This window comes from Numenius arquata, chromosome 12 (genome assembly GCF_964106895.1).
Source record: "Numenius arquata chromosome 12, bNumArq3.hap1.1, whole genome shotgun sequence".
Lineage (NCBI taxonomy): Eukaryota > Metazoa > Chordata > Aves > Charadriiformes > Scolopacidae > Numenius > Numenius arquata.
The window spans coordinates 5,114,840-5,126,237 of NC_133587.1; the positions used below are offsets into that span (position 1 = coordinate 5,114,840).

Genomic DNA, 11,398 nt, shown 5'->3' on the forward strand with positions numbered 1-11,398 from the left:
CTGGCTCCAGGGGACGCTTCTGGCAGCACGGGATCCTGGGGAGCTCAGAGCAACATGGGGGAGCATTGAGGGTGTGCTGGGATGGGGGGGGCTGGTGGCCACAGCTGACCTGGGAGCTGGGGGACGCTGAGATGCAGGTAACGCTGTCCCCGTTCTGTGAGTGACCTCCCTGTGACACCCGGCCAGCTGCAGTACCTCCGGTCTTTCACAAAAGGAAGTTCCTGCCCTGGGACCTGGGTTCCTGCAGCCCTACCACCACGGAGGGATGGGGCTGTGGTCCCCGCTGCCCAGCTGGTCCCCAGCTGATGGACCCCAGCTGCTGGCCCCCAACCCATGGCCCCCAGGTGACGGCCCCCAGCCACTGTCTCATGGCCGATGTTCCCTGGCCAACGTCCCCTGGCCACCATCCCTCAGTGGGGGCTGTGGGGCAGCACTACACCCCGAGGCCGGTGCGTGGGCAGGCAGATGTCAGGGTTCCCGGCGGCAACTTATTTTTTTCTCTTCAAAAATTTACATATGCAAATCCCCTCACCGCCCCGACCGCTTCCCCTGCCCCCCCCGAGCCACAGCAGGGGCTGGGCCCGGCCGTGCCCGTCCGCGGTGGGTGCTGTGACCCCACGGGGGGTCCCGCTTGGAGCGGGGGGGTCCCGTTGGGTGTGTGATGGGCTTCTCCCGCCCCCTCGGGCAGCACCGGCGGAGTCCGGTGATCCCGCCGCCCCGGGACGGCACCGGGGGCGGGGCCTTACCGGGGAGGGGCGTGGTCTTACCGGGGTGGGCGGGGCCGTGGGCGAGCAGCCGGGCAGAGCACAGCGGCGGCGGCAGCCCCGGCTCCGGGACGGGGACCGGCACTGGGACGGCGGCGGAGGTGAGAGCGGAGCGGAGACCCGATGACGGCAGGGCCGGGCGGGGAATCTCTGGTCCCGGGCAGCCCAGTCGGTCGGTCCCTGTCCCGGGTCAGCCGCCGCTGGCTCGGTCCTGCTGCCTGCCGGTCCCATCCCAGACCCACTCGGTGCGGCGGCCCCTGGGTGCCTCGGGGGAGGAGATGCCGGAGTGTTCTGGGGGGGGCACGGTGCGCTCCCGGGGAGGGGATCCCTGACGGTGGCCTTGCAGGGGCTCTCGGGGACCCGCCGCCACCTGCCCCATCAGCAAGGGCATGGAGCAGCGAGGGCATGGGGCTGCAGGCAGCTGTCGGAGCAAAGGGCTCACCCCATCCCACCTGGTCCCCATGGCTGGGGACAGCCACACGGGCTGTGGGACACGGCTTTCCAGGGTGGGACACGCCAGGAACGGCTGCTCCCGCTGGCATTCCCTGTGCCAACAGGCCTCAGCGCTGCACCGCAGGAGCCATCGGGAAAGCCATGGCCACCCGGTCACTGTGTGTGGTGATGCACCAGGATCCCGTGGGACTGGGTGGCTGCGGGACACTCGGACCTCCCCCCAGGGATGTTTGTGCTTTGTAGGGCCGAATGCTCCAACCCTGTGTGGGACGGGCAGAGAACATACCTGCGACAGTGCTGGCACTGGCTGTGGCCGAGTTTCAGCCAGAGACTGTGTGGGTTTGCTGAGGGGAACCAGTGCTGGGCTTTGCCAGTGACCAGTCCTGAGCCTGAGCCCGGGGCATCCCTGGTGAGGGGGACGTGCTGTCTGGGGCTGCCGCTGTGGCTCCTGCTCTGCCCTGGGGAGCGGGGCCAGCCAAGGCTTTGGCACTCTTTGAAGGATGAGTGACCATGGGGTAGTGGGGAGGTGACAGCGACATCCCTTAAAGGCTGTGGGAGCGAGGCGGTGCTGCTGGTGCCTGGCTGCTCCCCCACCAAGGCCAGTGGTGCTGTTCACATCAGCCCTGAACTTCCTCCTTTGCTGTGACCACCAACACCTTCTCCTTTCCCTGTGCTGAGGTCTCCCCCGGACAAGGGAAGTGCCTTTGCGGGGTTTTCCCCCATGCTCGCTGCTTCTTGCAGCATATTTTCCTGCTGAAGGTTCTTGGGGAGATGGAGAAAGTTGAGAGTTTGCATTAGCCCTGGGCTGGTGGCTGTTCGAGTCAGCTCCACCCTGGCAGAGAGCAGCCGGGGAGCACGGTGGAGAGCGGTGACCCACAGCAGCGTGGGGGCCACGGCCACACTGAAGGACGGCTGGGAACCCCAGCACCCTACGGCTGCCACCCGCTTTGGCTCTGACTGGGGAGCAGAGCCCTCTCTGACCGTGGCAGTGCAGCCAGGTGGGCATCGAGGCCCCGTGCCATGTGCCGATGCCGTGCCATGCTGGGCAGGAGCTGCTGGGAGCGGGGCTGGTGCGGGGCTTTCACCTCTGTCGCAATGGCTTCACTTCCCCTCCCTTGGCTGCAGGATGGGTTGCATGAAGTCAAAGGAAGCTGGCGTCCAAGATAAGATGGTAAAAACTGACTCCGACCCTGCTCCCAGCTTCCAGCTGGGCCACTACGTGAAGGACCCCACGGCTGCCAACAGGAGGGTGAGTGGTGTCTGGTGGGCAAGCCGGGGCACAGAGCTGAGCCATCGTGGGGGGCTCAGCCCCTCTTCTCGCCAGAGCTGCCAGCACTGAGAGTGGGGCTGGCTGCAGGTACTGGCAGTGCCCAGGCCCTGGGGATGGGAGCCCAGTCCATGCTGGGGCAAAGCACAGAGCGAATCTGTCGGGAATCAAGGAACTGTGAAAAAAAAGAGGGAGAAAATTGAATGTGTTGGGAGGGGACAGAAGTGCTGGTGCTGGGCAGGTTGTGTCGGGTAGTGCCAGTGCTTCCCTTTGGGTGCCCACCCTGCCCCTGCCATTGCTGCTGGGGGCCAGGGCCTTGGTGGGGCTGAGACCTTCATGGGGTACGAGTCTCTGCCACCTGCAACATCACTCTCTGGTTTTGTCCCGCTTTGCAGAACAATAATGTCCCCAGTGTGGCTGTGTCCCCGCCTGAGGATGGTAGGTACAGGGGGAGCTGCAAATGGGTGCATGAGGCAGGAATGTGGGGTGAGAGTGTGGTCGGGTCCTATCCAGCCTGGGTTGAACGCTGCTGGTCCCACTGGGATGGGAGCTCTGGGCTTCCTCCAAGCCCAGATGTGGCCATGGCATGATGAAGATGGAAGCGCTGGGTGCTGCAGGGGTCCTGGCCAGGGTTCTGGCTGCGCATAGCAGAGGTGGCTGGGCGCTCTGTCCCAGCATGGGGAGGGTTGACCAGGGAGCTCTCTTGCTGCAGGCTCGGGGGACAACGTGGTGCTGGCGCTGTACGACTACGAGGCGATGCACACTGGGGACCTGAGCTTCCAGAAAGGGGAGCAGCTCAAGGTGCTAGAGGAGTAAGTGTTGCTGGTGTCCCCCTGCCCCGGGGTCTCCTGAAGGCTTACATGGCCCTGCTGTGGTTATTTTCTGGAATTTGCCCCTGGAGGACCCACCAGTGCCCTGTGTCGGGTGCCATGGACCGATCTGATGCCATCTCTGTCACAGGTCAGGGGAGTGGTGGCAAGCACGGTCACTGGCAACGGGGCGTGAAGGCTTCATCCCCAGCAACTACGTCGCCCGAGCTGACTCACTGGAGACGGAGGAGTGAGTCCATCCCTCAGTGACACATCCCGGTCCCATGCTCCCCCACCGTGGCTGTCCCCACTCCTGCCCCATGTCCTGCCCCCAGCCCTGCCCCACACCAGCCTTAGCTCTCCCATCCCTGGCAGCGTTCATGGGTTCCTTTGTTTCTGCTACAGGTGGTTTTTCAAGGGCATCAGCCGGAAGGACGCAGAGCGGCAGCTCCTTGGCCCCGGGAACGTGATCGGGTCCTTCATGATACGGGACAGTGAGACGACAAAAGGTCTGGAGGGGTGCTTGTGGTGGGAGACACCTCCCCAGCCCAGGGGCTCTGCTTTGCTGAGGGGCAGGGACTGGAGTGGGTCGCATGGTCCTGCTGCGGATGTCCCCATAAGAGCCCATGGTGCTACCACATGTCTGAGCCCCATGGCGGGGATGGGGGGGACGACATCCCCCTTTGAGGCTGCTTTCAATGTTTGGGGTGCAGGCGTAGCTGGCCTCCTGCCTTGGGCCGAGGGGGGGGTGGCAGCATGGTGGGGACAGGGGCTGCAGTGGTGGCTCTGCTGGGCGATGGCACGAGATGTGCCATGAGCATGGGATGGCTGGTGGCAGCAGGGACATGCCCTCTGCACGGGGATTGGCATCTCATCCCTCCCTGAACAGGCTGCTACTCACTGTCGGTGCGGGACAGGGACGACCTGCAGGGTGGCACAGTGAAGCATTACAAGATCCGGACACTGGATAATGGCGGCTTCTACATCTCCCCGCGCAGCAGCTTCGATACGCTGCAGGAGCTGGTCCAGTACTACAAGGGTGAGTCCCAGGGGGTGTCTTCCCGCCCCGGGCAGGGCTTTGTCCCCGAGCCGAGCAGCCACTGAGCAGCAGGGGCTGTGCAGAGCCCGAGGGGCTCCTGCCCATCACCACCGGGCTTCTGCTGTGGCTCTGGCTGTGACGTGCAGTGACTCCTGGACCTTCCCCTGGTGCAGTGAATGGTTTGCTGGCAATCACAGCCATGGGTGTCAGTGTCCCCAGATGCCTGCAGTGCCCAGGATTTCCCCCTCCCCAGGTGGGCCGGTGCCCTGGTGCAGTAATGCCTGGGAGGGCAGAGTGATTCTGGCCGGCTGTGCTGTGATGGCCAGTGCTTGACGTGTCCCCAGTGTTTGGAGAGGGGTGCATGGTGCCAGGATGTGCGCCATGGCCACGGAGATGGTCATGGGCTCTGCTTCGAACATGAAGCAGCCAGTGAGACAGGCTGGCTGATGGCTTTTGGCTCTCCCTGGCAGGGCAGAGTGATGGGCTGTGCCAGAAGCTCACCTACCCCTGCTGCGTGCCCAAACCACAGAAGCCCTGGGAGAAAGATGCCTGGGAGATCCCTCGGGAATCGCTGAGGCTGGAGAAGAAGCTAGGAGCTGGCCAGTTCGGAGAAGTGTGGATGGGTGAGAGTGAGGGGTAGGCAGCTGGGAGGAAGATGAAGGTGGTGATGGAGGAGGAAGGGTGAGGGATGGGAGAGGAGGTGGAGGGATGGTGAGGTGAAAGAGGCAGGGAGGGAGCAACCTACGAGAGGAGCACGGGGAACTGGAGGTGGCCCTGGCCTTAATGCAGGGACTGCTCAGGGCTGGGTGTGTGGAGACAGCCCTGGGCTGTGTGTGCGTGGTCTCCAGCCCTCGTGCAGCAACTCCGTCTGCAGGAATGGGTGTTTTGGCTCCAAAATCCAGTGCTCTCAGTGCCTGGGCACTGGGCAGGCTGGGAATGGTTTGTTGTGCTGCCCCACAGCTACTTATAACAAGCACACCAAGGTGGCGGTGAAGACGATGAAGCCAGGCAGCATGTCTGTGGAGGCCTTCCTGGAGGAAGCCAACATGATGAAGACACTGCAGCACGACAAGCTGGTGAAGCTGCATGCGGTCGTCACCAAGGAGGAGCCCATCTACATCATCACTGAGTTCATGGAGAAAGGTACTGACCATGCCCCTGCATGGTTGCTGAGGGCCAGGCCAGGCGGTGGTACCCGGGTGGCCCAGGGATGGTTCAGGACCTCCTGCATCCCCGGGGTTTGCCATGGGCTCTGCACCAGCTGCTGGGACAATGGTTCCTGCCACTGTGTGTCCAAGTGCTCTGGGGCAGGGGACCGGGCAGGGGGATGTGGTGACAACCCTGGGAGAGGGAGGGATCGGGGGCAGGTGAGGAGGAGCGCTCCACAAGGCAAGGAGGGAGCCTGCAGTGGGACTTGCTCCTCTGCACAATCCATGGGAGCAGAGTGGGGGGTCAGGTGTGAGTCCCCACATCGTGCTTGGCTCCTTGGGACCCTGTGCTGCCCACAGGACCCGAGCCACCTCGAGAGTGGGCACAGGCTCTGGCTGAGCTGTCAGCCCCAGTCCTTCCCTATCCACAGGGAGCTTGCTGGATTTCCTGAAGAGCGATGAGGGGAAAAAGCAGCCACTCCCGAAGCTGATCGACTTCTCTGCCCAGGTGAGGAGGGAGCAGACCTTCCCCAGCTCCCCGCTCCCCCTTGCCCCTGGGAAGGGTGAGCGGTGGGGATCAAGGAGCCCAAGAGCTCACCTGGGACTTGGACAGTGCCTTGTTTGAACAGGCAAACGCTGGGGGTGGTGGGGATGCAGGAAAGGAGAGGTTTCCCTGCGGTGCTGTCCTCACACCCTGTGGGCAGCTGCCTGCTCGCCCTGCGGGTCCGGCTGCCCACACAGCAGCAGGTGTGTGTGAAAGGAGAAGTGGTGGCTTCCTCCCCACTAGCCTCCTAACTGCAGCACAGTCCCCCACCGGAGCTGCACGGAGCCCGTGGTGGGGGTTTTGGCCAGGCTGCTCCTTCAAGGAACCATGAAATCTGTGTCTTCAAAGGCCCCTGTGGTTTCTGCAGCCCGTGGTGCCGTTGTGTTTTGTGGAAGTCGCGGGGGGTGAGAGCTGATTCTTGCTTTCACTGCTCACATTCGCACGGTCCTTTCTCCGGGACGTGCTGGGGCTGGTCAGCGTGGCCCATCTGAGCCCATGGTTCCCCAGGGAGCAAGCACGGCAAAGCTATCGATATCTATCCATTGCTGCTGACGTGATGGTTACCTGCAAACAACACGCTCTGTGCGACACAGCCTCATCTGCAAACTTTGCAAAAACCCCACAAAACCCTACACGGCCGCACGCCCACCCCGTGTCACCCCGGCATCAGCTGCGGTGCTCCAGGGCAGCGTCTTACACCCACCTGGGCAGTGTCCCTGGGCAGGACCCACCTCCAGCTGTGGCAGCGTTAAGCTTCATGGGCTTAATAGGAAATGCACAGCAGGACCGTTTTGCTGCTTTCGCAGTGCCTGGGAGGTTGAGCCGGACACAGGGTTCTAGAAGGGAGCGTAGCATGTTGTGTTACCCCACAGGAATGCCCACGGGAGGTTTGCGGTTCGTTAAAATCATCTACCTGCCAAAGGGCTGTCACGGGCTGTGGGAAGGCAGCTGGAGAGGCAGGAGGACTCAGTGAAAATCGTTTGGGGGATATTTCCAGGAGCTGATTTTGAGGACAGCTGAACGCGCTGTTACACGTCAAGCTTCGTGTGTGCAATCGTTTGTGCAACCACTCTCTGGTCCCTGCTGCTTCTGCAAGTGTCCCCAGGCGCTGGCCGAATCCAAGGACCCTTTGAGCCAAGCGTGGTATTTCTATGAAATAATTCATAGAGGTACCTGTGCAACAGGAAAACCAGGATGGGAGCCTGGAGACCCCAGGGGCTTAGACCAGGTCACTGGCTCCTTGAGCCAGCTGCGGCAGGGTCTGCTGCTCAGCTGTGCGCTCCTGCTCGCCATCTGCTCCCAGCAAGCTGGCTCCTGCAAACCGCCCGGTTCGTCTCCGTAGCTCGGAGGGGCTGCTTTCCGCAGCGCTGAGGAGCGAAGGCTGAAGCGCTTTCATGTGCAGGCAGGCAGGCGTGCAGGCAGGCAGGCAGGCAGCTCGCAAGCCTGGCTTGTGCTGGGGCTGAGTCACTGCGAGCAAAACCCCGCGTGTGGTCATGGAAATAATCCTTCCGCTCTTGCAGCGCTTCTGTACTTCTGTATTTTGTGTGGAGCTCTGTGAGCAACTGTACTTTACCCGGCTTGTGTGGGTGTGACGGGGATGGGGTGGGGGGAGCGTCCCCTCTGGCTGCTCCGGCCCCTTCCCCTCCTGGATGCTGGGAGCATCCAGGTATGGGATAATTTGGCACAAATTTGCTGTTTGGTTTGGGATACCCCAAATTTGGGATCTCTGCATTGATCGGGGCTGATAGCTGCACACACAGCCACAGCTGCTGAGCACAGAGACTGCACAAGACGGAGCTGAGGGGGATCTTCAGGGGTTGTCACAGCCCTGGGGCAGGACTGGCTCTTCACAAACTGTTCTTGAAGACCCCAGGCATCTCCCCACCCTCCTTGAGAGACAGTGCTTTTCTCTCCTCACCGGGGAAGCTCTGCAATGCTGGCCAACCCTCACTGCAGCAATCAAAGCCCATTCGTTGTCACCTTAGTAGAGAGAGAGGACAGTTTACTCCCTGCTTCCTTCAAGCAGTTGTTGAGGTATTTGGAGACCGGCCTCATGTCTTCTCTGAACAGAGAATGACTTAGTTCTCCTAACATCTGCATGGCTACGGATGAAGCAGTTGTACCTTGCCCTGTGGACATCCACAGGCACTTGGTCGTGAGCACGCCAGCTCCTCGGATGGCAGCTCTCGCTGCTTTTCTCACACGTGGGCTTAAATGGCTTGTGTTGGACTGGTGACCCAAACCCTCACCTCTTCTGCGAGGTATCCCCTGCACGTAGAGTGGTCCCCACACAGGACAGTCAGTCACATCTCCTGCTGTGACTCAGCCTCCTTTCACCCCCTTTCCAAGTGCTGACCAGAAGCAGTTACCCTCTCTCCGTTCCCGGTAACAGTTGCGTTGGGAAGGTTGTGTTATTTCAAACAGCCTCTTTGCATTTTTCTCTTTCCCCTTTTTTACAGATTGCAGAAGGGATGGCTTTTATTGAGAAGAGGAACTACATCCACAGAGACCTGAGAGCTGCCAATATTCTGGTGTCAGCAATACTGGTGTGCAAAATCGCGGACTTCGGGCTGGCCAGAGTCATTGAAGACGACGAGTACACGGCCCGGGAAGGTGCGGGAGCTGCGGGGGGCGTCTGGTCGCTCTGAGATGGTGAAGGGTTGTGGGATTCCCTTAGAGCCACTTATCAATGTGTAACCTTGGTGGCAAGGACCCCGGGAGGGACGTGCTGTGTAAGCGGGCAGATGAGGGAAGCTCCTCTCATTTGCATTGCTTCACATCTTCCTCTTCTGTTTGTTTGGTTCTTGTTCCCCGTATTTCACCACCGGTTTCTCAGCATTTGGGTTAGAGCCCATGTTTCCCTTTGGATCTCTTTGTCCAGGTGCCAAGTTTCCCATTAAATGGACTGCACCAGAAGCCATCAACTATGGATCTTTCACTATAAAATCAGACATCTGGTCCTTTGGGATCCTCCTGACCGAGATCATCACCTACGGGCGCATCCCATACCCAGGTAAGGAGGTGAAATGAACATCTGATCTGATTCCAAAAGACATGCTCCACCTTCTGGGCTCCATCCATGGCATCTGTTTCTTCACAAAGTTAGATCGCTGAAAATAGAAGGAATGGTGAGAAATCTGAATCTCACGCCGGGAGCAGAGCTCAAAGATGGTAGCACAAGGTCTCAAGGTGGCAATTCTGTCTGTGAGTCATGGAGAGGAGCCCAGAGCACAAGACAGTCACTGAGCAGTCTGCACCACTCATTTAGCTACATCTGCTTGGACAAGAGTTCACCCAGGACGGACAATTAGGAAGATTTTCTCCCTGGGAGTCCTCAGTGGACACCAGCTGTTTTCACTGACCTAAAACCCATCCTGATGTGACATGGGGCCCCTCTTCTCAGTTTCCACAAAGGAGAGCTGGGACATCTCCTCTGGGGAGCCCACGAAATCAGTCCAGGCAGTAAATGACTTTGAGGTGCTCATTGCCTTGGGGAGAAGGGCAGCTACTTCATGTACTGCCTTGGGGCTGACACTACAAGGAGGTCCTGAGCTTCTCCAGCTCCATGGGAAACCAACAGTAGTCCGGATCTCTAAAATATCTGGTCTCTCTGTTTCTAAAATAGAAGATGTTTTTTAATATGTGAGGGTAATTGACTTGCCCCGGGCTGTGCTGCGTGTCCCTGGGAGAACGGGTATCACACACCACAGGTTCCTGGGTTTGTGTCACAGCACTACCCCGTGTGCTTCTGCCGCCCACAGATTAAACATGTTTGGAAGTAGCACATCAGTTCAGGGCTGATAGCTGTGCCAGGTGTTTCTAGGAAGGCTCCAACAATCTGTAAATCATTGTAATTAGGAACCACCCTGTATTTTATACTGATTGTTTCTTTGGTACCTTTTTTCCATGGGAAATTACTCTCTACAAGAAAAGTAAATGTTGCCACAAAATGATGATGAAGGATGTGGGGTGGCATAAAGGGTTTCTGGGGAAGGACCGACTCTGCCACCACAATAACTTACTTTTATCAGTGACACTGGAAAGAATGGCTCATTAAAGACTCAGCAGGTGGAGAAGCGTAGCCTTTATTTTGTAGAAATTTATATAAAACAATTACAACCCAATCTGCTCAAATGGGGTACAAAATGTATGAAAAAACTAACTCAGCACCTCGGCTGTTCACGTCTCCCTGACCGGGAGTAGGAGTTCCCCTCTTCCCAACCCTTCTAACCTGTCCTTTATCTTCTTGGTGATAATCCCCAAAGGGTGAGTAGTTTGGGTAGTTTTTTGCCTTTTAAAGAAATCGGTGATAAACCATGAAACGTTCACTTGCCCTGTTTCTCCAGGGATGTCGAGTGTGGAAGTGATCAGGGCCCTGGAGCACGGGTACCGAATGCCCCGCACAGAGAACTGCCCCAAGGAGCTGTATGACATTATGATGAGATGCTGGAAGATCAAACCTGAGGATCGTCCCACCTTCGAGTACCTGCAGAGCATTTTGGAGGATTTCTTTACTGCAACAGAGAGCCAGTATCAGCAGCAGCCGTAATGCAAGCAGCGCGGTGAAGACAGTAGACACCCCACACTATGCCTGCCGTGAAGACAGTAGACACCCCACACTATGCCTGCCATGTTAGCGGCAGCCAGCACATGTACCCTGCTCTTCCCTGTCCCACTCGTGATCTGCCTCCACACGCCCTCCTCTGCCAACCTGGTCCAGGACCCAGAGCCTTCCTGGTTTGGCTGGGCTGGAAGCAGGGGCAAGAGGAAGCCATGCTCAGGACAGCCCTCTGGGGCTGCTGGACGGAGGGAAAAGCGACACGGGGCCATACCTTGTGCCTTTTGTACCTTGAGCCTTGTGCCTGTGAGGCAGCTGCTCCGAGAAGCGCTGGCTGGCTGGTGGTTGCCTGTGCCAGCAGCACCATGCAAGGAGGGCTGGGGCTGGGCCTGTTTCAACTACAAAGAAAAGAAACCCAGATTATTATTATTATTTTTAATTCCTGAGATCTTATCGTGTTGTTTTGCAGAAGTAGGTGCTTCAGCTGCAATGGCTTCAGCAAAATGCCATTGCACTCTGGGGCTGTGCAGCACCCACGCCTCCCGGTCCCCGCGTGTTGGGGAAATCCCGGTGGATTCTTACACCGGCATCCTGTGATGCAGCACGTCGGCTTGTCCCCAACGCAAGACCCTGGGTTTTAAATGTCAAGTGTCACAGAAACATGTCGCCCTCCTGGCGATTTCTGCAGTATTTTTCGTGGTACCTCGCTCTGCAGAGCTTGAGTTTTGGTGAGGCTGTGCCAGCGTGTGCCGCACGGTACGGACAGACACGGATGGTGCTTTCCAAGGCAAGTCCTGGATGGATCCCCCCACAAAC

The 11,398-nt window shown here is 59.1% G+C and overlaps 1 protein-coding gene across 1 annotated transcript; it reads left to right on the forward strand.

The window, feature by feature from the left end:
- The first annotated feature begins 2,343 nt into the window (after positions 1-2,343).
- On the forward strand, positions 2,344-10,573 carry HCK (HCK proto-oncogene, Src family tyrosine kinase). The gene is made up of 12 exons (XM_074157380.1): positions 2,344-2,466; positions 2,880-2,922; positions 3,197-3,296; positions 3,445-3,543; positions 3,699-3,802; positions 4,183-4,332; positions 4,803-4,955; positions 5,293-5,475; positions 5,912-5,988; positions 8,484-8,637; positions 8,906-9,037; positions 10,371-10,573. The coding sequence occupies exons 1-12, from the start codon at positions 2,344-2,346 to the stop codon at positions 10,571-10,573; spliced, it is 1,521 nt and encodes a 506-aa protein (XP_074013481.1).
- Positions 10,574-11,398: the final 825 nt, after the last annotated feature.

What these genes read in the sequence shown, in the direction of transcription:
- HCK (XM_074157380.1), top strand. Translation starts at nt 2,344, where the DNA reads ATGGGTTGCATGAAGTCAAAGGAAGCTGGCGTCCAAGATAAGATGGTA. An exon ending in GACTCACTGGAGACGGAGGA is followed by an intron (nt 3,544 to 3,698) that starts GTGAGTCCATCC and finishes TTTCTGCTACAG; the next exon opens with GTGGTTTTTCAAGGGCATCA. An exon ending in CACTGAGTTCATGGAGAAAG is followed by an intron (nt 5,476 to 5,911) that starts GTACTGACCATG and finishes CCCTATCCACAG; the next exon opens with GGAGCTTGCTGGATTTCCTG.